Consider the following 25,230-nt stretch of genomic DNA (forward strand, 5'->3'; position numbering starts at 1 on the left):
CCTTTCACTTTTCACTTTCATGCATTGGAGAAGGAAATGGCAACCCACTCCAGTGTTCTTGCCTGGAGAATCCCAGGGACGGGGGAGCCTGGTGGGCTGCTGTCTATGGGGTCGCACAGAGTCAGACACTACTGAAGTGACTTAGCAGCAGCAGCATTACTATTATAAGTAATCACTCCTTATTTCTCTCTTCTCTTAGCCCATGGCATCCATTAATTTATGTTCTGTTTCTGTGGATTTACTTACTTTAGACATTTCATATAAAAAGAATCATGCAATATATAACCCTTGGGTCTGGCCTCCATTACTGTCTTCTTTTGTGTTAAATATATAATAGTTCCCTTCTTGTTTCTTTTGTTCTATATTTTGAGTTGTTTCGTACTACTAAGAAACTACTACTAACTACTAATGCCCATGGGAATTGTAGTTATCTTAATTCATAAGTTTGGATTTGTGCTAACTTACTTTTAATTGTTTATAAAAACTTTGCTTTAAAATAGTTCCATTGTCTTCTTCCCCACTCTTCTGTGCTGTTATCATACAAATTAAATCTTTATATACATTGTATATTCATCAGTACAGGTTTAAAATGATTGTTATATGTCCTTTTAAATCAGTGAGGTGAAAAAAGTTACAACCAGAAATTTCATACTGTCTTTTACATTTACCTGTGTTTACTTTTACCTTTACTTGTGCTTTTTATTTCTTCATATATTCACAAATGTTACTGTCTAGTGGCTTTGATTTCAGCCTGAAGGTCTTTTAATATTTCTTGTGGAGCAGTCAGCAAGTGATAGATTCTCTCAGTTTTTGTTTGTCTGGGAAGTCTTAATTTCTTCTTTATTTTTGAAGGATAGTTTTGCCAGATAAAGAATTCTTGGTTGAGTTTTTTCCTTTTAGCACTTTGAGAAGTTATCCCACTGTATTCTGGCCTCTATGGTTTCTGGTGAGAAATCAATTGTTAATCTTCTTGAGGAGCCCCTGTATGTGACGAGTTGCTTCTTTCTGTTGTTTTCAGTGTTCTTTCCACAGTTTGATTATGATGTGTCTGGGTTTGAAGTCTAAGTGTTTTCTACCTGGAATTTGTTCAGTTTCTTAAATATGTAGATTAATGTTTTTCTCATCAAATTTGGGAAGTTTTTGGCTATGACTTCTTCACATGTATTCTCTACCTTTTTTCTTCTCTCCTTCTGAGATTCTGTGTGTGTTGGTATGCTGCTGTTGTCCCATAGGATCTGTTCATGTTTCTTCATTCTTTTTTCTTTCTGTTCCTCTAACTTTTCCTCAGACATTATAGTCTCAATTGACCTATCATCAGCTTTACTGATTCTTTCTTCTGCCTGCTCATATCTGCTGTTTGGTCCTCTCTAGTGAATTTTAAACTTCGTTAACTATATACTTTTTTGACTCCAGATTTCTGTATGTCAGGAAATTTCTCATGCTTTCCTTTAGTTATTTAGAAATGGTTTGCTTTAGGTCTTTGAACATATTTAAAATTAAAACTTTAAGTTTTTTCTAGTTGTTATCTGTACTTCCTGGGGGATAGGTAATTGATAGCATTTCTCCTATGTGTGGATATACTTTCTCATTTCTTTGCATGTCTCATGTTTTTTTTGGTTGTTGAAAATTAGACACTTTGCATAATGTGACAACTGTAAATCATATCCTGCAGTCCCACTCCTGGACATATATCTGAGGAAAACTATAATTTGAAAAGATTTGTGCAACCTAATGTTCATCGCAGCGGTATTTTCAATAGCCAGGACATGGAAGCAACCTAAATGTCAATCAACAAATGGATGGATAAAGAAAATGTAGTATATCTGTACAATGCAATATTACGCAGCCATAAGAAAGAATGAAATAAGGCCATTTGCAGCAACATGGATGGACCTAAAGATTATCATGCTAAGTGAAGTAAACCTGACAGAGAAAGACAAGTATCATATGATATCACTTATACATGGAATCTAAAAAAAAAAGATAAAAATGAACTTATTTACAAAACAGAAATAGGTCCAAAGACATAGTTACCAAAGGGGAAGTTTGGGGAGAGAGAAATTAGGAGTTTGGGATTAAAATGTACACACTACTATAGAACCAAGAAGGACCTACCATATAGCACAGGGAACGGTACACAATATTTTGTAATGACTTTTAAGTGAAAAGAATATGAAAAATAATAGATTTTATACATATAAATATGTGTGTATGTATATATGCTATGCTATGCTATGGTAAGTCACTTCAGTCATGTCCGACTCTGTGCGACCCCATTGACGGCAGCCCATCAGGCTCCCTCGTCCCTGGGATTCTCCAGGCAAGAGCACTGGAGTGGGTTGCCATTTCCTTCTCCAATGCATGAAAGTGAAAAGTGAAAGTGAAGTCGCTTAGTTGTGTCTGACTCCTAGCGACTCCATGGACTGCAGCCTACCAGGCTCCTCTGTCCATGGGATTTTCCAGGCAAGAGTACTGGAGTGGGGTGCCATTGCCTTCTCCGGTATGTATATATATATACACACAAATATATATGTATAACTGAATCACTGCTCTACACCTGAAACTACCACAGCAGTGTAAATCAACTATACTTCAGTTAAAAGAATAATCTACGTGAGATAAAGAATGTGAACAACAACAAAAATAATGTGGCAACTTTCAAAATCACATTCTTCCTTCTCCCCATAGTTGCTGGTGGTTATTGATTTTAGTAATTGTTGTTTGTTTAGTAACTTTTCTAAATTAACCTTGTAAAAGTTTTTGCTGTCTGTGGCGACTGATAGCTGTATTTGGTTAGCTTAGTGGTCAGCTAATGATTGAATTAGAACCAGTAAATTTCCCAGTCTTTACTGAGAGGACCTGTGTGCATTTGGGGCACTCCTTCGACACTCAGACTGATAGTCGACAACTGTGCCTTAGCCTTTATTTTCTGCCTGTTGAGATCTTCAAGTTTAGCCAGAGGTAAGAGTTTAGGGCCTCTCAGGTCTTTCTTGAACATGTGCACAATGCTGGGCATGCAAATAGCCATGTGCTTGCTTTTGCCCTTCTAGATTTCCAGGAATATGCTGGAGCTTTTCAAAGCCCCTATGGACATCTTATTTTCCGCTTTTTCCTTTTAAACTCTTTGGTTATTGTTTTGTTTGCCTCAGCTATTAATCATTGCTTATAAATTTAAAAAAAATATATTTTTATTTATTTACGTGGCTGTACTAGTTCTTAGTTGTGGCATGTTGGATGTAGTTCCCTAACCAGGGATTGAACTTGGGCCCCTGTGTTGGGAGTGTGGAGTCTTAACCACTGGACCACCAGGGAGGTCCCTGTAAAATTGTTTTTTATAAACACCCACCCAAGGAAGAAGGTTTTATGTATTGGATGAGTTCAGAGGTCAAGCAGAAACAGCTTTGTAAGTGAAAGTCTTCTAGAGAACCACCATACCAGTCAAATGACAATTCTATAGAAATGAGTCTTTGAAAGATTCTGCTTCAGTATGCTTACTCTGGTAACTACCAGGCTGTACTGAGAATTCTGGCAGGTTGTTCTACTTTAAAAGGCTGTCATGAACTGAGAGCTGGAGATGAGACTAGGGCATTCATATTCAGCTGTTTTCTTGAATTAAGACTCCCCAGGTTTCTGTGACACTTAGGTTAGTTTCCAGAGTTCTGAAAAAGTTGATTCAGTTTTTGCCAGATTTTTTATTGCTTTTATGGAAGAGACAATTTTTGGAAATCTTTCAATTAGAAAATTGGTAGTTTTTAATTAAGTGGGATCAGATAATGGCAGGAGTTGAAGGCTGGATGTGTTTTCTTGATCCACTTCCAATCGGACTTACAATTAATACCTTTTTCCCCTTTCAGATTCTGGAGAACTTAGGCTTAGGAACCAGCCTGCTGGATTCAAATTCTAAGCTCTGCTACTTATTAACTTTATGACCTTGGACAAGTTACTTAACTTTCCTGTGCTTTAGTGTCTTCATCTGCAAGATGGAGATAATGATAAGATCTATCAGTAGGGTTGTGACAATTTTGAAAGCCAATCCGTATAAGGTACTTAGAACAGTGTTTGGTATGTAATAAGCATTCAAGAGATTATCTGTTTTTGAAGTTATGTTGGGAATTTTATATAATGTGTATCTGTTAGTTTTGATTATACCTTTTATATATCAAGGATTTGTTAACTTTCCAATTAATGTAAATTAGGAAAATACTGCAAAAGAGTTATTTTAAAATATATTCTCTAATATTTCTATAGAAATTTGAGTCTAAGAAAATGTACATTTCTTATGTGTGGTGTTATTCAGCAAGCATTAAAAAAATGAATGGAAATCCCAGATAAAGTACAATGAAGAAATCTATCATATATTATTTATAACATATCTGTTTATTTTTATTAGGTTAATAATAATGAAATGGTTGCATTACAACGAGAGCCGACTAACCCCTATGATAAGAATGCAATTAAAGTAAACAATGTGAATGGAAATCAGGTTGGTCATATAAAGAAAGATCTTGCAGCTGCCTTGGCCTATATCATGGACAACAAATTGGCACAAATTGAAGGGTAATGCACTTTTGGAGTTTAGTTTTAATAATTGTGAATTGTGGTGATCTTGGAATTTAAGGATATGTATAGTTGCTCTGACAACTTCTGTCACCATACTTTTAGTATATGTTCAGTAAATATTTTAATTTTATCATCTGCCTGCAGTACCCTAGCCATCAAATAGCTATTCCCTCACTTTCCTGGTAAATTTGGCTCAAATATTAGAAAGTCCACACAATCTTTTAAGAAAAAAGCCTTTTTGTTGTTGTTCAGTCACTCAGTCATGTCTGACTCTTTGCGACCCCATGGACTGCAGCACGCCAGGCTTCCCTGTCCTTTACCACCTCCCAGAGCTTGCTCAAACTCATGTCCATTGAGTCAGTGATGCCATCCAACCATCTCATCCTCTGCTGTTTCCTTCTCCTCCTGGCTTCTATCTTTCCCAGCATCAGGGTCTTTTCCAATGAGTGGGCTCTTTGTATCAGTTGGCCAAAGTATTGGAGCTTCAGCTTTGGCATGAGTTCATCCAGTGTGAATATTCAGGGTTGATTTTCCTTACGATTGACTGGTTTGATCTTCTTGCTCTCCAAGGGACTCTCTTGAGTCTTCTCCAACACCACAGTGCAAAAGCATCAGTTCTTCAGCACTCAGCCTTCTTTATGGTCCAACTTTCACATCCATATGTGACTACTGGAAAAACCCATAGCTTTAACTAGATGGACTTTTATCTGCCATGATTTTAGTTTTTTGAATGTTGAGTTTTAAGCCAGCTTTTTCACTCCTCTTTCACTTTCATCAAGAGGCTCTTTTGTTTCTCTTTGCTTTCTGCCATAAGGATGGTATTATCTGCATGTGTAAGGTTATTCATATTTCTCCCAGCAATCTTGATTCCAGCTTGTGCTTCATCCAGCCTGGCATTTTGCATGATGTACTCTGCATATAAGTTAAATAAACAGGGTGACAATATACAGCCTTGATATACTCCTTTCCCAGTTTGGAACCAGTCGATTGTTTCATGTCCTGTTCTGAGTGTTGGTTCTTGACCTGTGTACATATTTCTCAGGAGGCAGGTAAGGTGGTCTGGTATTCCCATCTCTTGAAGAATTTTCTAGTTTGTTGTGATCCATACAAGCTTTAGCATAGTCAATGAAGCAGATGTTTTTCTGGAATTCTCTTGCTTTTTCTATGATCCAGTGGATCTTGGCAATTTGATCTCTGGTTCCTCTGCCTTTTCTAAATCCAGCTTGTATATCCAGAAGTTTTTGGTTCACATACTGTTGAAGCTTAGCTTGGAACATTTTGAGCATGACCATGCTAATGTGTGAAATGAGTTTAATTGTGCAGTAATTTGAACATTATTTGGCATTGCCCTTCTTTGGGATTGGAGTGAAAACTGACCTTTTCCAGTCTTGTGGCCACTGCTGAGTTTTCCAAATTTGCTGGCATATTGAGTGCAGCACTTTCACAGCATCATCTTTTAGTCTTTGAAATAGCTCAGCTGGAATTTCATCACTTCTACTAGCTTTGTTTGTAGTGGTGCTTCCTAAGGCCCACCTGACTTTGCCCACAATGTCTTGCTCTAGGTGACTGATCACACCATTGTGGTTATCTGGGTTTATCTTCTTTGTTATCTTTGGTGGTTATCTTCTTTGTATAGTTCTTTTGTGTATTCTTGCCACCTCTTCTTAATATCTTCTGCTTCTGTTAGGTCCGTACCATTTCTGTTCTTTATTGTGCCCATCTTTGCATGAAATGTTCCCTTGGTATCTCTAATTTTTTTGAGGAGAAAAAAAAGCCTTTTAGTGTATTGGTTTTAGAAGTTTGGGAATGTTTGTTTAAATCTGGTTGTAAGCTGATAGGCTGTGATCAGTTCCAGATGAGTTTGATTTTGCCTGCACAGTGTTTAAATTTTTTCAGTTATTTCCAGTATTAAAATATCTGGACATTCTGCATTTTATGCATATTATTTTTTCCCTAATTATAAAACATTATTTACAAAATTTTCTCTTGATAAATGGAAGATCTGGTAATGCAGGATACTCATTTCCACTTGACATCATTTGACTGGAGCTAGGTAGTTGGAGAAGGCAATGGCACCCCACTCCAGTACTCTTGCCTGGAAAATCCCATGGACGGAGGAGCCCGGTAGGCTGCAGTCCATGGGGTCGCTAAGAGTTGGATACGACTGAGCGACTTCACTTTCACCTTTCACTTTCATGCATTGGAGAAAGAAATGGCAACCCACTCCAGTGTCCTTGCCTGGAGAATCCCAGGGGCGGGGGAGCTGGTGAGATGCCGCCTATGGGGTCGCACAGAGTCGGACACGACTGAAGCGACTTAGCAGCAGCAGGTAGTAGCTGTTGCGTTAATTAGGCATATCCCTTCTTAGTTTTACCACCTGTTCCTTTTTTAAAATTCAGTGTCCTTGGTTGTATTTTATATGCATTTGTATTTGTGATCTAAATTTTAGTGTAGATTGTTTAGAATATTTAAAGGTGAGTTTGGAAGATAAATACTTAGCAGTGTCTTCTCACTTGTTTACTTGTTTTCTCCTTTTTCAATTCATTTCCTTTCTCAAGTTTTTCAGATGTTGAGAGTAAACTTTCAGTGAATCCTGAATCAGAAATAATTCTTTGAAATCATTCCCCATTTTCTCAGATTGAGTTGCTACACACAGTGGTTCTGTTAGTGAAAGCTCTACCTTCTCAAGTAAACTTACTATTTTACTTATCTTACAACCTTGGTAATAGGTTATCTTATGTATTTAAACACTTTTATCCCATCTTAGTTTCTTCTGGCATTCTGATCCTAAAAACTGCCCTTTCCTTCTCATTGTTGGTCCTCCTCCATGTTCTTTTTCTTGCTAGTCTGCCCAGTTAGTTCCTTTTTGTTGTGGTTGATCAGTTGCTATCATGTCCGACTCTGCAACCCCATGGACTGTAGCACTCCAGGCTTCTCTGTCCTTCACAATCTCTTTCTGTTTTACTTCCATGTAAAATTTGCATGTGACAGTTATTTAACATGATTCTTAATAGGACTTAAAATTAAATGTAAAAAAATAACTCTACTAACTTCTCGTTTTTTTCCCTTAATTATAATAGGGTAGTTCCTTTTGGTGCAAACAATACTTTTACCATGCCTCTGCAAATGACATTTTGGGGAAAAGAAGAAAATAGAAAAGCAGTTTTAGATGAGTTAAAGAAACATGGATTTAAATTGGGACCTGCACCAAAATGTAAGTTTAGGGTTTAATATACTATTATTTTGATACTGTAAGATGCCAGAATTATAAAACATTTATTTTCTTAAGTAATAGTTTTGAGTTTGGTTGACTAATTATTGCTGAAGCCTCCAAGTTCTTTTTTAGGACTATTTTTAAGGACATCCCTGAATTTTTTTTCTTTATTTTGAAGTAACAATAGATTCATAGGAGGTTGCACACATACACAGAAGAATGTACAGGGAGGGCCCTCCCCAGATTTCCCCCAGTGATAATACCTGGAAATCCCCGATTTTAAACATTCTTTTTAATAAGTAATAGACAAAAAGAATTTCCTAATAGAGAATGAAAAAGTATTATTTGTGTTTCAGAAGTTCAAATCATGTGCAATTCTTTTAATGTATTTTTTGAATGACCTAGGAAATTTACCTTTAAAATGTTTAAAACGTGTATTAAGGAAAGTTTTAATTTAGCTTATTAGACAAGCTTTAAAAACAATTTACTAAAATATAATTTTGTATTCTTTTCATTTTGTAAATTACAGCTTTAGGGTTCAGTTTGGAAAGTGGTTGGGGCTCTGGAAGAGCTGGACCAAGCTACAGTATGCCAGTTCATGCTGCAGTACAGATGACAACTGAACAGGTGTTCTTTTTTAAAATTTTGTAACCTGAAAGTGAATTTTAAATGTTGAAGATTGATGTTTAAAAATGAGATAAGTATGCATGTGCTAGTGTTAGTGATTTATGCTTTGATGTTTTTGTATTACTTGAAAAATTTTAAGTGTCCATAATTTTTAAAAAATTGAAGCTTGAAACTTATTCCTTCAGTAAGATTGCAAATTCAATGCTACAAAAAACTAGTTCCAAATCTTAGGCCTTAGTCTTTTTCTTATTTTTGTCTACTTTGTGATCCAGGATACTATTACATTGGGTTATGTGAAGTATGTGAAGTCACTCAGTCTGACTCTTTGTGACCCCATGGACTGTAGCCCAGCAGGCTCCTCCATCCATGGAATTTTCTAGGCAAGAGTACTTGGAGTGGGTTGCCATTTCCTTCTCCAGGGGATCTTCCCAACCCAGGGATCGAACCTGGATCTCCCACATTGCAGGCAGACGCTTTACCGTCTAAGCCACCAGGGAATTATATTGGTTTAGTTTGGGGGAACTGGAGAAGGCAATGGCAACCCACTCCAGTGTTCTTGTCTGGAGAATCCCAGGGACGGCGGAACCTGGTGGGCTGCAGTCTCTGGGGTCGTACAGAGTCGGACACGACTGAAGCGACTTAGCAGCAGCAGCAGCAGTTTGGGGGAAAATGGATATAAAATAGTGAAATCAATCTTCCAATTACACAATTACATTAAAAAAAATTTTTGTCTCTACTCACCAGTGTTAGCCTTTTTATATTCTAAGGTAGCTAGTGTGTTTTCTCTGTTCATTGTTAGAAGGGCTTGAGCCTGTGTCTGGTGGGTAAACCCCAGATTACTTCTCCTTACTTTTAGACTTGGCATGGTTTCTTCTGGACTGATGCTCTGTATTTATTTGCTAATTTACAGAAGTAATTATAACACATATATGTTACTATAAAATTGGGACAGGATCAGTTTAAAGAACCAACTAAATTAGCATTAAGATTGAAATTATTGTAATATTTTGTTGCACATAGCAAGTTTCTGATCATAGTATTAATCAATGTAATGTCATTTACTTGAAAAAGTCAAATATACCTGATAGGATCTGCTAAAATGGTTTGAATACAGCTAGTAGAATCATAGAATTTCAATGGCAGAAGGAACCTTAGATACACTCTAAATCTAGTTCATTCTGTTTGTTTTGCCGTAATAAGATACAGGGCCATATAAGTTAAATGTCTTGCCCAAAGTTATATAAAGGTTTATTTGTGACAGAGCTGTGACTGAAACCCAGGACTTCAAACTACAGCCCATATTTTTTCAACTGTAATAGAGCAGTGTAGTATCTCAAAGAATTAATATATTTTATGTACCTTTGGTATGCAACTCTTTTAGTTAAATGACTAGAAGTCTCTGAATTAAGTGCAGTTATTAATTGGTTTGTTTCACTATGTTTCTTGTTGCTGTTTATGGTAGCTTAAGACCGAGTTTGACAAATTGTTTGAAGATTTAAAAGAAGATGATAAAACTCAGGAAATGGAACCAGCTGAGGTACTGAGCCAGTATTTTATATCTAAAACTATTTGAAATTTTAAAATGTAGCATTAATATATACTTTTTTTTTTTTATCAGATCAACTGTTTTCCAGATTCTTTGTGGGGTTTATTATAAGAAAGGACTTACTATATTTCTGTTTATGGCATTTCTTATAGGCTATTGAAACACCATTGCTTCCACATCAAAAACAAGCTTTAGCTTGGATGGTTTCACGGGAAAACAGTGAAGAACTTCCGCCATTCTGGGAACAGCGAAGTGACTTATACTATAACACAATAACAAATTTTTCTGAAAAGGACCGACCAGAAAATGTTCATGGAGGAATTTTAGCTGATGATATGGGTTTGGTAATTACATTTTTTATTAAGTTAATAACATTTTATTTTTTAACTAAGATTTTTTTTAACTTTATTTATTTGACTTCACTGGTTCTTTATTGCTGCACACAGGCTTTCTCTTGTGGCGAGCAAGGGCTACTCTCCAGTTGAAGTGAGCGGGCTTCTCATTGTAGTGGCTTCTCTTGTAGTGGAACCCAGGCTCCAGAGCTCACAGGCTTTAGTAATTGCAGCACACAGGCTACGTAGTTGCAGCTTGTGGACTTCAGAGCACAGACTTAGTAGTGCTTAGCTAAGCCTGCTGCCTGTGCCATCTTTCTGGTCCAGGGATTGAACCTGTGTCCCCTGCATTTCCAGGCAGGCTCTTCTCCTCTGGGCATAAGGGAAGTTCAGTAACTTAAGATTTATATGAAGTAATCTTAAAGTAGATAGAGATGGGAATATATTGGTGCCAGTATGGGAATAGATATCACTATAAGTGTAGAATGTAGTTTTTCTTTTCACTTAAAATAATGCTGAATTTTTCTTCTTTTTCTTTCTTTTGGCTTGTTTGCCCAAGGTACAATTAAAATAATTGGCAGTAATGATATAAACATGTTTCTCAATTTCTTTTGAAATTTAAGATTGCTTATCTTTTATAGGTTTTATTAAAGGAAAGACATGATTTGTTACATCAGCAGTTTTTATACTTTTTGGTTTTGATAATAAATTTTTAATTTTAACTCATTACTTGCTAATAGAACTAGCATATTTTTCAGTGAAAAGTGCACTCCAAAACAAAAACAGTTTTGATGAGAAAACTGGCATTGTTTTACATTTTTGCAAGTCTCTTTAATGTGTAGCTTAATAGTTGATAGCTGATTTCTTATACCTGTTTTTTCATTCATTCTGTTGTTTTCATTGAGATATACAGAGAAGATTAGTCCTCACATAGATATGTATTTGAAAGAGGTATACTTATGCAGTTTTTTTGGATAACTAGATCTTCTTTGCCAGAACATCAAAATTAAGCAAGTGTTAGTTTATTAAAGGGCCTCCCTGGTAGCTCAGCAGGTAAAGAATCCACGTGCAATGCAGGAGACCCCGGTTTGATTCTTGTGTCGGGAAGCTCCACTGGAGAAGGGATAGGCTACCCACTCCAGTGTTACAGCTTGTGGGCTTCTGTCTAGTAGTGGTAGTTGTGGCATTATATATATGCCACAAGTGGTAGCTGTGGCATATGTATAATTTCTATATATATATGGGCTCTGTAGTTGTGGGGCATGGGCCTAGATCCCCCTGAGCATTTGGGATCTTAGTTCCTCAGCCAGGGCTCGAATCCACATCCACTGCATTGGAAAGTGGATTCTTAACCACCAGACCACCAGTGAAATCCCTATTAAAGGTTAATAGTTAGAATGTGGAACTTTTCTTTTTGGCTGTGCCATGTGACATGCAGGATCTTAGTTCCCCACCCAGGGATTGAACCTGTGCTCACTACACTGGGAGTGCAGAGTCTTAACCCCTAGACTGCCAGGGAAATTCCGATAATGTAAAAATTAAATATCATGTCAGTGAACTTTTTATAGTCTGTTCTGTTAAAATTCATTGGTGTAGCTTGAACATTGCATGGATATTTTACCCATGCATGATTTTGTAACATTAGGTATTGCTCATTTGGAATATATTGGTTCACTGAGTTACACAGATCTGCCAAATGTTGATACATTTCACTATATAATATAAAAAATTTTATGTTCGTGGGTATTACTTCTGATCTTATTAGAAAGGCATTTACATTTGGGAAGCTTCTGTGCTTATGGTGTTGATACAAGTTTTCTAATATAAATTTTGCTTAAAAGCTCAAATTTTATCATTAACCACAAACATTGTCAGTTTTTTCCTTTGGAATTGATAGGCTCACTTTGTTCGTAGGCTCACTTTATTCATTTTTCAAGAAAATGTCTGCGCTCAATCATAAATAACTAGTTGTCAGTCATTCTTTCAAGTTAAAATGGTGATACTTGAAAATGATGATGTACGGTAATTAGCTGAGTTGCAATTCAGTCTCAAGTGATTTTTCTCTAGATAACATTCATGTTTTGGTATGGAAAAGAAGTATTTTGTGTTCTTCCCGTCTTATTACAAGAATAGTTAAAAGATCCATACTTAAGAGGTGAGATTTGGTAAAATGAATGTGTACTGCTTTATCAAGAGCATTCTTCAAGTAAAACATTTTTTTTCTTTTTACTGTATGTGTTAGTTAGAAATACGTTGACTCCTGGTATAGTACAGTGTCAACTGCTTTGTTTTATGCTAAGGCGGCAGCAGCAGCTTTGCCCACCATTGCATTTTGTGGTATTACTACAAATATCCAACACAAAGTTTGAGTAATATCAAAATATTTTTGACTGTACACACTCCTGAAAGAGTCCTAGGGGGAACTTCTAGGAGCTATGGACCACACTTTGAAAATGGCTGCTTTACACTGCTTCCAACTTGAAAGAGATTTATTTCTGTGTTGCTCACTATAAATTCAGCAAAATAGTGGAAAATAATGAAAATTTTTATATTTCTACTTTTAAAAAATACAAAAGAAGTATCTTGTCCTTTATGCTCTATTGGTAAGATGTAGCCTTTAACTTTTGAAATTAAATTAAGTTTAATAAAATAATGACCTTATGTTCATACTGGAATTACTAATCATTTTAAGTTAGCTTTGAATTATATGGCAGGCAAATAGTTGTGGTGTCATGATAAAGTTATTAGTTCAGGGTTAAATGTGAAATTTTAAATGGCAGTTGTTCAATAAAATAACATTTCTCAAAGATGCTTATAGTGTTTTAGAGTAAATTATTTAATAACTCCCAGTAATACAGAATGGTAAGACATTTGCTAATGTAATCAGTGAAATAACTTCATTAATATGTATATTATTTAGCATAATAATCAGCACACTTCTTTGGCCCTGAATGCTGTTTGATATTTTCTTACTTTATTTAAAAATTGGTTTTGAAATGTTTTCTGGTCATCTGGGTTTCAGAATCTTACCTGTTTTCTTTGTAAAACATTTTATAGGGCAAAACTCTGACAGCCATTGCTGTGATTCTTACCAACTTCCATGATGGCAAGTCTCTTCCTGTTGAAAGAATTAAGAAAAATCAACTGAAGAAGGTAAAGTATTAGTGTTTTTTTTTCTAAACTCTCTGGTTTATTGTAAAACTTAAATTTTGTCATTAAAAAATTATTGGTAAAAAGTTGATAATACCCAGTTTTTAGAGGTATGATGAAATGGCCTTGTATATTGCTGATGAGAGTGAAAGTTGATACTACATTTTGAAGTCAGTTTGTAATATGTATCAGAAGCATTAAAAGCATTTATAATCTTTGACTCAGTAATGCCATTTCAAAAAAACTGTCTGAAGAAGTTATCAGAAATGTATTTATTCCAAAGAGAAAAATACAGCTTTATTGCCACAGCATTATTTTAAACACAGAAAAGCAATACCTTTCAATAAGATGAGAATTAACTTATTATCCAACTATAAAATCCTATTTTTGAAGAATACTTTCATGGTCTTTTTTAGTTAAAAAAAAGAGGCCAGGTACATCTTCTATAGAATTTGAATCTTCATTTGTAAATACATATTTGTATATGTCTTAAGTGTAGTCACACATACTGTATGTGCCAAAATGTTAATAGTGATAATTCTGTCCTATTGATGAGCATATGGGTGACTATTCTTGATACTTAACTTATGTATGTTTTTATATATAGTGTGTATACACATAATATATTTATATTCAGAACCACTTCAGTATTCTTGCCTTGAGAACCCATGAACAGTATGAAAAGCCAAAAAGATAGGACACTGAAAGATGAACTCCCCAGGTCGGTAGGTGCCCAATATGCTACTGGATATCAGTGGAGAAATAACTCCAGAAAGAATGAAGAGATGGAGCCAAAGCAAAAACAAAACCTGTTTGTGGATGTGACTGGTGATAGAAGCAAGGTCTGTTGCTGTAAAGAGCAATATTGCATAGGAACCTGGAATGTTAGGTCCATGAACCAAGGCAAATTGGAAGTGGTCAAACAGGAGATGGCAAGAGTGAATGTCAACGTTCTAGGAATCAGCGAACTAAGATGGACTGGAATGGGTGAATTTAACTCAGATGACCATTATATCTACTACTGTGGGAAGGAATCCCTTAGAAGAAATGGAGTACCCTCAAAGTCAACAAAAGAGTCTGAAATGCAGTACTTGCTGCTGCTGCTAAGTTGCTTCAGTCGTGTCCGACTCTGTGCGACCCCATAGACGGCAGCCCACCAGGCCCCGCTGTCCCTGGGATTCTCCAGGCAAGAACACTGGAGTGGGTTGCCATTTCCTCCTCCAATGCATGAAAGTGAAAAGTGAAAAGTGAAAGTGAAGTCGCTCAGTTGTGTCTGACTCTTAGCGACCCCATGGACTGCAGCCTACCAGGCTCCTCCGTCCATGGGATTTTCCAGGCAAGAGTACTGGAGTGGGGTGCCATTGCAGTGCTTGGATGCAATCTAAAAAACGACAGAATGATCTTGTTCGTTTCCAAGGCAAATATCACGGTAATCCAAGCCTATGCCCCAACCAGTAACGCTGAAGAAGCTGAAGCTGAATGGTTCTATGAAGACCTACAAGACCTTTTAGAACTAACACCCAAAAAAGATGTCCTTTTCATTATAGGAGACTGGAATGCAAAAGTAGGAAGTCAAGAAACACCTGGAATAACAGGCAGATTTGGCCTTGGAGTACAGAATGAAGCAGGGCAAAGGCTAATACATTCTGCTAAGAGAGCACACTGCCAACAACACAAGAGAAGACTCGACACATGGACATCACCAGATGGTCGACACCAATATCATATTGATTATATTCTTTGCAACCAAAGATGGAGAAGCTCTATACAGTCAGCAAAAACAAGACTGAGAGCTGACTGTGGCTCAGATCATGAACTCCTTATTGCCAAATTCAGACTAAAGTTGAAGACAGTGGGGGAAAACCACTAGACCATTCAGGTATGGCCTAAATCAAATCCTTTATGATTATACAGGGGAAGTGAGAAATAGATTTAAGGGACTAGATCTGATAGACAGAGTGCCTGATGAACTATGGATGGAGGTTCATGACATTCTATAGGAGCAAGACCATCCCCAAGAAAAAGAAATGCAAAAAAGCAAAATGGCTGTCTGAGGAGGCCTTACAAATAGCTGTGAAAAGAAGAGAAGTGAAAAGCAAAGGAAAAGAAAAGGAAAGATATACCCAGCTGAATGCAGAGTTTCAAAGAATACCAAGAAGAGATAAGAAAGCCTTCCTCTGCAATCAATGCAAAGAAATATAAGAAAACAATAGAATGGGAAAGACTAGAGATCTCTTCAAAAAAATTAGAGATACCAAGGGAACATTTCATGAAAGATGGGCTCAATAAAGGACAGAAATGGTATGGACCTAACAGAAGCAGAAGATATTAAGAAGAGATGGCAAGAATACACAGAAGAACTGTACAAAAAAGATCTTCACAACCCAGATAATCACAATGGTGTGATCACTCACCTAGAGCCAGACATCCTGGAACGTGAAGTCAAGTGATCCTTAGGAAACATCACTACAAACAAAGCTAGTGGAGGTGATGGAATTCCAGTTGAGCTAGTTCAAATTCTGAAATATGATGCTGTGAAAGTGCTGCACTCAGTATGCCAGCAAATTTGGAAAACTCAGCAGTGGCCACAGGACTGGAAAAGGTCAGTTTTCATTCCAATCCCAAAGAAGGGCAATGCCAAAGAATGCTCAAACTACTGCACAATTTCACTCATCTCACACACTAGTAAAGTAATGCTTAAAATTCTGCAGGCCAGACTTCAGCAATACGTGAACTGTGAACTTGCAGATGTTCAAGCTGGTTTTAGAAAAGGCAGAGGAACCAGAGATAAAATTACCAACATCCGCTGAATCATTGAAAAAGCAAGAGTTCCAGAAAAACATCTATTTCTGCTTTATTGACTATGCCAAAGCCTTTGACTTGGATCACAATAAACCGTGGAAAATTCTGAAAGAGATGGGCATACCAGACCACCTGACCTGCCTCTTGAGAAATCTGTATGCAGGTCAGGAAGCAACAGTTAGAACTGAACATGGAACAACAGACTGGTTCCAAATTGGAAAAGGAGTACGTCAAGGCTGTATATTGTCACCCTGTTTATTTAACTTATATGCAGAGTACATCATGCGAAATGCTGGGCTGAATGAAGCACAAGCTGGAATCAAGATTGCCAGGAGAAATATCAATAACCTCAGATATGCAGATGATAACAACTCTTATGGCAGAAAGTGAAGAACTAAAGAGCCTCTTGATGAAAGTGAAAGAGGAGAGTGAAAAAGTTGGCTTAAATCTCAACATTCAGAAAACTAAGATCATGGCATCCAGTCCTATCACTTCATAGCAAATCAGTGGGGAAACAGTGGAGACAGTGGCTGACTTTATTTTCTTGGGCTCCAAAATCACTGCAGATGGTGATTGCAGCTATGAAATTAAAAGACGCTTAACTTCTTGGAAAGAAAGTTATGACCAACCTAGACAGCATATTAAAAAGCAGAGACATTACTTTGCCAACAAAGTTCCATCTAGTCAAGGCTATGGTTTTTCCAGTAGTCATGTATGGATATGAGAGTTGGACTGTGAAGAAAGCTGAGTGCTGAAGAATTGATGCTTTTGAAATGTGGTGTTGGAGAAGACTCTTGAGAGTCCCTTGGACTGCAAGAAGATCCCACCAGTCCTTATTAAAGGAGATCAGTCCTGGGTGTTCATTGGAAGGACTGATGTTGAAGCTGAAACTCCAATACTTTGGCCACCTGATGCAAAAAGCTGACTCATTTGAAAAGACCCTGATGCTGGGAAAGATTGAGGGCAGGAGAAGGGGACGACAGAGGATGAGATGGTTGGATGGCATCACCGACTCAATGGACATGAGTTTGGGTAAACCCTGGTAGTTGGTGTTGGACAGGGAGGCCTGGCGTGCTGCGGCCCATGGGGTTGCAAGAGTCGGACACAACTGAGTGACTGAACTGAACTGAAGAATTAATAAATAATTAGTTTATAAAGCAAATAAGTGCTATTAGAATGAAATGGTTGTTCTTCATTCTCAGCTGAAAGCCCAAAAAACTTAAAATAGGTAATAATTTAAGTACAATGTATATGCAAAATATTTTTTCTTTTCGACTTTTCTATTGCTGCTGTTCTGATTTTTTAGCTTTCAAAGATGCTGCATATCAGTTTCCTACCGCTGTTTATTAATTTTCCATTTTCCTAATTTCTAAGCTTAGTTGCATTTCCTCTTTATACTTTTATTGGGAGTTTAACTATGGTAATAATATGTAAGATTCAGTCCCCTACCCTGAATATTCCAGTGCTTTTTACCTTTTATTCCCCCCCTACATTTTAGTTATTAAAACTGAAAAGTAGTACCTAAGACTACTTAGAACTTCATTGTTAATTACCTTTTTAACAGTAAGGCATTCTTTTTTCCCTTTACGATCAGCCATGCATTTAACGTGTTATGTGGTAGAAAGGCTTTAGGATATTTTGTTTGCTACATTAGTTGAAATTGAGACTAAGAATGTGATTTCCAGCAAGGCATTTACTGCAACAGAAATTTCATTATGTCAGATAGATTTGGATATTGCATACTTACAGAGTGAAATGTTAAATTCCATGAGATTGGAACATCGTATTTGATAGGTTAGACTTTATATGTACATTTTTTTGAACTTCATGAAGAAAAGGCTTGCTGAGCAAAGTCATTGAATGTGAAAAGAATAATGTAAAGGACATCCTTTATTTTATAGATAAATTTTTAAATTATTTCTGCATGCTATTTAATATAAGTGATTGTGCTGATTACTGAGGAAGACTGGGTGGGATGTCTTGACTAAAGGCATTTTTAACATCTGCTTCTTGGAGCTAATGCTTTTAAAAATTAATTATCTAATTTCTAGTCACATATTTCTAAATATGGTATATCTTGGATTTTTAATTTATTTAGACTCATACTATTGGAAGGGGATGGATTTTCTTTTCAGCCACATTTTTGGAAAAATGTAAACTCTAGTGGGATTTTATAAAATGTTGAAAATTGTCTTTTAAAAAATAAAATAAAATCTTTTATTGGCCTTAATTCTAGGTAAAAATTACATTGTACTCCTGCTGTCCAATCTTGAACCCACTCTGAGGTTTTGATTCAAAATAATGATCTTCCTTTCACAATATACCTACCTTTCTTTTTAAACTGAAATAATTCATTTAATTAAACCCAATTTTATTTGTCATTCCTTCATACAGAATCAAGTCTAGAATTAAGATTGGAGGAACCCTGCTCTAGTAGACTCAGTTGAAAATACTTTCATAGAGAAGAATAAAAGCTTGCTTTTATAGAAGTTCTTGTGCTCACATAGATGCATTTTTGAAACAAAGAAACAGGAAGGGAAGAGAACAGAGAGTTGGCAGGAAAATCCCTGATAGAGCAAGGGAGGAGGTACTCTGATACCTGACTATTGGATCTACCCACTCTAGGAATTACAGAGAAAATAAGGATGTCAATGGCAGCTTAGCTTCATTATAGATCTATTAACTATTGAGAAGGGACTCTTGGTTTGAAAGTTTCTGGTGTTAGAATTCCTTTTAATTTTGAAGTAAATTTCATTCGTGACTGTTTCTCACAGTAATATGCCATTTATAATTGAAGTTTGCTCTTTTGTTATTTCTTTTGAAAAGATTGAGACAGACTAGTTTTCTTTTTTTAGATCCCTGTTAAAATTTTTTTTCAATTTGTACATTTTTCCTCTTAATGTACCTCCTTACATTGCTCCAGAATAGGGTAGCCATTTTAGTAGTCTTTATTGTGTAAAGTAAAGCAGTGTAAAATAGGATATATTTCTAAGTTTACTTAAAACTGATAGCAGTACTATGTAAGAAATATGCCTTTTCATCTAGGAATGTAATGTTTACGATGAATCTATGGAACTTGGAGGAAACAATACCAGTGAAAAGGCAGCTGGACTAATCAAAGGTAAACCTTAATTTTGGACATGACCCCATAGATTTTTCCAGTTTAATGATGTAATTCCACCTCTGGCTTTAGATACTTTTTTCTAAAGAATCTCATGGAAACTAGTAGTCAAGAAAAATTTCATGAAGGAGGCCATGATGAAATTGTGTGGTAGCACATTAAAGAACCTGAGGAAGAACATTTTTGGTTGAGAAAAAAAGCCCCAGGAAAGGGCAGCTAAAAGCAAAACAAAACAGAGTATCTTGCTATGGGACCTCAGAATAATTTGTGCTATTTATAATGTAAATAAATAACTGTATATGAATAAATAGGCATGAATAGCAGCAGATTAAGATAGATAGATTAGAGCCAAATTAGAGGAGAAATGAAAAGGGATGCAGTTATAATAGGTTGCATTTAGCAGTTAGTGACTTTCATAAAATTAATTTCTGAAGATTGGTTAGAGTAGAGCAAGACTGAAATATTTTAAAAGAAGACTAGTAGATGAAGAAAGAAATAACATCTGTGTTCTGTTACGAATTTTGCCATGTTTAAGACGGGCAAAATGGAGAGAGAGGCAGAATTGAGGGCTTCGTTGTGGCGGCAGGGTTTAGGAAAAAATTTTGTATGTAATGGAAAGAATAATTTGTTGGCCTTTATGAGGAAATGTGATCAAGAAAATAGGTAGATGAGTTAGCATTAGAAGGAAAGGAAGTAATGCTGAGGAAAAATATAGTTAATTGAGAGAATTAAAAAATTTAAAAAAAGGAAAATTGATTATAGAAGATGACATCTGATTTTCTTTACAAAGTGAAGTAGGTCATCTGCTGGGAGTAAAAGGAGTTTAAAATCTGGGCAGAGGATCCAGTGTATGATAGTAGTGGGTAGGGAGGCGCTGTGATAGGTAGAATAGTTGCTAAGTGATGCAAGGTTGACAACTGAGATTGGGAAGTGTACATTTATTATCCCACTTGTTTGTTGTCCATTTTTTTCTGCAGCAGCTCTCAGCTGCCTTGGTATAGCAGGAAATACAGTCAGTGTGGGGACTGACTGGATGGCTTTAGGGGAAACGACTAGGTTACAAAAAAGTTGAAGTTACTTTTGTGAGAAAATACTAGATTAGGAAATTGTAGCTATTGAGTTATAAAACCAGTGTTTTAAGAAAGATGCTTCTTGTCTGAGACAGTTTACTAATACTGTTTATCCTTTTCTTTGAAATGGAAGGATCTAGATGTAGTGGAGAACCCAGTATTTCAGATGTCAAGACACAGAATAAATATCCCAAGTCAGAATTCTCTAGCTCCCGCTCCAAAAGGTAAACTTTTATGGTTTGATTTTATGTAATATGTTTAAACTCTTTCTCTATTTTCTTACATATACAAGAAAGATATGACCATTATCTCCACAGCATAGTTCTTTCAAATACATTCTTTAATTTGAAACTGCTAAAATCATTGTGACTTAGGGAGGTAGACTGTTCTTATTTTATAGGTTAAAAGTAACATTAATATATAAAAGAAGTAATTGGTAATTTTTAATATCACTATCTTTCTATTATTTTCCTATTTGTTTCACATAGGAACTGAGATCTCTTGGGTTTTTTGTTTTCAATTGAGACTTTGGAAGAGTTTTCTTTGTGAATTTAAGGAGTTGAGAACTGATGCATATTTATTGGACGACTTGACAAAAGCATTGTTTGCTTATCTGAGTTGTTTCTCAATTCACCTTTAGTAGAAATAAAACATGATAAAGTTATTTATGGACAGTATTATATTCATGTAGACTGGAAGGAGAATTTGAATAAAACCCATAATGCCCCTCTGATTTCCCCTTGAATTGTTAAGTTTATAAATTTTATTTATTCTCTGAGGTAGATCTAAATACTTGGCTTTTGTGTTTTGTTGTTCACTATCAATACCTGCAGGTATGACCCCAAATCTTAGTCCCTCTTAGCTATTCTATTTGAAATAGAGATTTCAAATCTGGGGCTTTGTTAATTGTTCTGTCTTTAATACCTGTCTGAACTGAGTATAAAACCAGGACTCATCAGTTTCCCTTTTATCTAGATCTCAAATCTATATAACTCTGAACTGACCATGAGTCTGGGTAACAGAGCACTATCAGCTGGACAAGATTAGGTTCAAGGGTGCGGAAATAATGACGACATGGGAAAAACAACAACCAACACACAAACTATTAATTAAACTATTAATTAAAAAGTAGATATATACTTAGTGTATGGCAGGTACTATTTTAGAGGCTTTACATGTGGTAACACATTTTATCGTACAGAGTGAATTGTATCTTTATTCCTATTTTCCGAGTGAGGAAACTGAAACTTAGAAGAATATTAGCCAAAAATGGCAAATAAATGGTGGAATGGAGATTTGAATCTAGGCAGTCTCATTCCACAGTCTGTTGTTTCTAGGCACTTAAACATAGTACTGTACTACTTCTACACGGAATTTATAAAAGTTTCCATTATGAAAGAATTACATTTTTGCCTCTTAGCTGCTTACTTTGTATTGGAGGGTTCTCTTTGATAATCAGAATCACTTCTTTTTTGTTCTAGTTTTATACAAGTATTTTAATTGAATTACCAAATACTGAATTATTAAGTGTTGAAGAGATTAGTATTCTAGAAGATTTACTTTCTCAAATTTATTTTAATAATCATGATACTGTATTTTGTACAGTTAAATGCATCTGGCTGTGAAAACAAAATGCTTTTAGCAAATTTGGCTTTCATTTGTCAAATAAAAATTTTTTTCCCTTGAAATTTTCTCAAAAAATAAACCAGGGTAAGAAAAAAGCATTTGTATTAAATTTATTAAGCATAGATTTTGTATCCCATTTTATTTTGGGTTGATTAAAAAATTGTGTATACTTAATTTTAGGAGAAAACCTGCTGCTGTACAGTACACTGAAAGTAGTGATTCAGAGGAAGTTGAACCAAGTGAATTGCCGCAGAAAATGAAAGGTAATATGAAATGAGTTTGATTTGATAACGTGTCCTATATTTTAATTTCCTAGTGTGACCATGTTATATTTGGTTTTATTTTTAGGCAAACTGAAAAGAACACAATCAGAGACTAAAATCAGAGTAAAAGGTATGTATATACATATCAATATCCACTATCTATACTTAAAGATTATTAAAGTAATCACTGATTTGTATCTCATTGATTTGTATCTATCAAGCTTGGAATTCTTTAGTAATAGTTCTTAAACTTGACTACTTTTTACATTTAAACTATTTATGGAGCTTACCAAGGGTGTTAAATGAATGAAGCAAATTGAAAGAATAGTTTCAAATTAAAATCTAAGAGAAAATATTTAAACCGACTTTAGACAAAATGAAAATCTTTCTGCTACTTATAAAATGACTTCAATAAAACCTGTTTTGTATATGTATAAATTGTAGTTACAGAAGTAGGGTGAGACTGCCTTTTCGTCAATATAGCTTAGCTATTATATTTAGCATTATACAAATTTATAAATGTTGAGTATCTTTACTTTTTCCTGTGTCTTTAAAACATAATTTACTTTGTTTATCTCCTAATCTAATTGTATCATATTCCTAGGTTAAGAAATTGTGTTGCATTTGGATAATAACTTATCACCATTTGACTGATCTGAAAATTTGGCAGCATCTTCATTAAACGTTAAACACCTGTTTCATTGAACATATTCTCCTTCCACCTAGGAGCTGAATCACTTTGCATTTGACTGCTTCTACTTTCACATTTCTTCCTTAGGAGAAGCTTCAATTTATCATGAATGACTGTTTCTTCTCTGAGCTAGAAAGATGCTTAGTGTCAAAAGAGGCAGTTTTGGTTACTAGAAATTATTTTATATTTATTAAATAATACAAACTCTTGAAGTGTGTAAGTGGTATTATGTTTCCTATCCTTAGAAAGTTATCTGTACTTAAGTACAGGAGAGAATTAGTTTTCAAATATCTTAATGATTCTGTGGTTTGTACTTTAGCAGGATCTTCTAAGGTTCAAGAGGATGCAGAATTTGCATGTGCACTTACTTCATCTACCCCTGTAACAAAAAAGAAAATGTTGAAAAGGGGTAAGTAAATCTGCTTTTGTTTGGTTTATTTTTTCTGTTTCTCAAATAAAAAAATTTTAAATGACAAAAGTATAAAACCATATTATAAGAAAAAAGTAGAGAAAAAAAGATAATCTCATTTTTAAAAGTACAGTTTTATGTATTTTCCTATTCTATTTGTTTTAGTTAGGCTAAAAATATGATGGGCAGAGGTCTCTTACTCATCTGAGTAGCAGAGATACTGTTTCCAGTAAAGGCACAGAGCAATTTATGGCTGTTTTAAAACTTAATTTGGATTAATTAGAATTGTAAATATTTATTATTGGTATGAGAAGAATTTGTTTTTCAATTAAAAATGTGAGTGATATTTATTACTACTTTATAATTTGTAATTCGTAAGAAAAAAGAGTCTAAATATTTGAAATGGAAAGAGATTGGACTGTGGTTAAGGAGATCTAACAAATTATTTTATCTCTGTACCTTAGTATCTTCCATTTTACATATTGAAGATGCAGCAGACAAGTCTATTTTCATGGGGCTTATGTCTAATGATGAGGTGGAAACATAAACATGTAAACATAATTTAAAATGTTTTTAATTTATTTTTTACTTAAGTGTAGTTGCTTTACAGTATTATATGTTACAGGTGTACAGTTTTTAAAGGTACTACTCCACTTATAGTTATTATAAAATACTAGCTATATTCCCCATGTTGTACAATATATCCTTGTAGCTCATACCTAATATTTTGTACTTACTCCCCTATCTCTCCTTTGCGGCTCCCCTATTCCTTCTCCCTACTGTTGACCACTAGTTCTCCATATCTTTGAGTCTACTTTTTTGTTATATTCACTAGTTGGTAGTATTTGTTAGATTCTCCTTATAAGTGATATCATACAATATTTGTCTTCTCTGTCTGACTTATTTCATTTAGCATAATGCTCTTCAAGTCCAGTCATGTTGTTTCAAATAGTAAAATTTTATTTTTCTTTTTGAAAATATTATTTGTTTTATTTATTTTTGTTGTTGTTCAGTCACTCAGTTGTGTCTGATTCTTTGAGACCCCATGGACCACAGGATGCTAGGCTTCCTTGTCCTTCATTATCTCCTGGAGTTTGCTCAAACTCATGTCCATTGAGTTGGTGATGCAATCCAACCATCTCATCCTCTGTTGTTCCCTTCTTCTCATTCCCTCAGTCTTTCCCAGCATCAGGGTCTTTTCCAGTGAGTCAGCTTTTCTCAAGTGGCCAAAGTATTGGAACTTCAGCATCTGTCCTTCCAATGAATATTCAGAGTTACTTTCCTTTAGGATTAACTTGTTTGATCTCCTTGCTGTCCAAGGAACTCTCAAGAGTCTTCTTGAACACCACAGTTCGAAAGCATCCATCTTCAGTGTTCAGCCTTCTTTATGGTCCAACTCTCACAGATGTCCATGACTACTGGAAAAACCATAGCTTTGACTAGATGGACCTTTGTCAGCAAAGTAGTGTCTTTGCTTTTTACTGCGCTATCTAGGTTTTTCAGAGGTTTTCTTCCAAGGAGCAGGAGTCTTTTAATTTTGTGGCTGCGGTCGCCATCTGCAGTGATTTTGGAGCCCAAGAAAATAGTCTGTCACTATTTTTGTTGTTTCCCTATCTGTTTGCCATGAAGTGATGGAAACGGATACCATGATCTTCGTTTTTTGATTGTTGAGTTTTTAAGCCAACTTTTTCACTCTTCTCTTTAACCTTTATCAAGAGGCTCTTTAGTTCCTCTTCACTTTCTGCCATTATTTGTTTTTAACTTTTTCTTTTGGCTGTACCACATGGCTTGTGAAATCTGTTCCCAGACCAGGGATTGA

At 35.5% G+C, this 25,230-nt stretch overlaps 1 protein-coding gene across 2 annotated transcripts in view; it reads left to right on the plus strand.

Annotated features, from left to right (window-relative positions):
• HLTF (helicase like transcription factor) overlaps positions 1-25,230 on the plus strand; it is a 63,490-nt gene that overhangs the window by 6,299 nt on the left and 31,961 nt on the right. Inside the window, exons 3-13 of one of the 2 annotated variants that reach the window (XM_019961114.2) lie at positions 4,391-4,557; positions 7,641-7,774; positions 8,304-8,401; positions 9,864-9,938; positions 10,100-10,291; positions 13,337-13,432; positions 19,277-19,352; positions 20,556-20,646; positions 22,229-22,311; positions 22,397-22,441; positions 23,322-23,411. In XM_019961114.2, coding sequence (XP_019816673.1) covers positions 4,391-4,557; positions 7,641-7,774; positions 8,304-8,401; positions 9,864-9,938; positions 10,100-10,291; positions 13,337-13,432; positions 19,277-19,352; positions 20,556-20,646; positions 22,229-22,311; positions 22,397-22,441; positions 23,322-23,411 — 1,147 coding nt within the window. The remainder of the gene's footprint in view (positions 1-4,390; positions 4,558-7,640; positions 7,775-8,303; positions 8,402-9,863; positions 9,939-10,099; positions 10,292-13,336; positions 13,433-19,276; positions 19,353-20,555; positions 20,647-22,228; positions 22,312-22,396; positions 22,442-23,321; positions 23,412-25,230) is intronic. The other variant, XM_019961123.2, reaches the window with a different exon arrangement.

Source organism: Bos indicus, chromosome 1, assembly GCF_029378745.1.
Source record: "Bos indicus isolate NIAB-ARS_2022 breed Sahiwal x Tharparkar chromosome 1, NIAB-ARS_B.indTharparkar_mat_pri_1.0, whole genome shotgun sequence".
NCBI classification, from domain to species: domain Eukaryota; kingdom Metazoa; phylum Chordata; class Mammalia; order Artiodactyla; family Bovidae; genus Bos; species Bos indicus.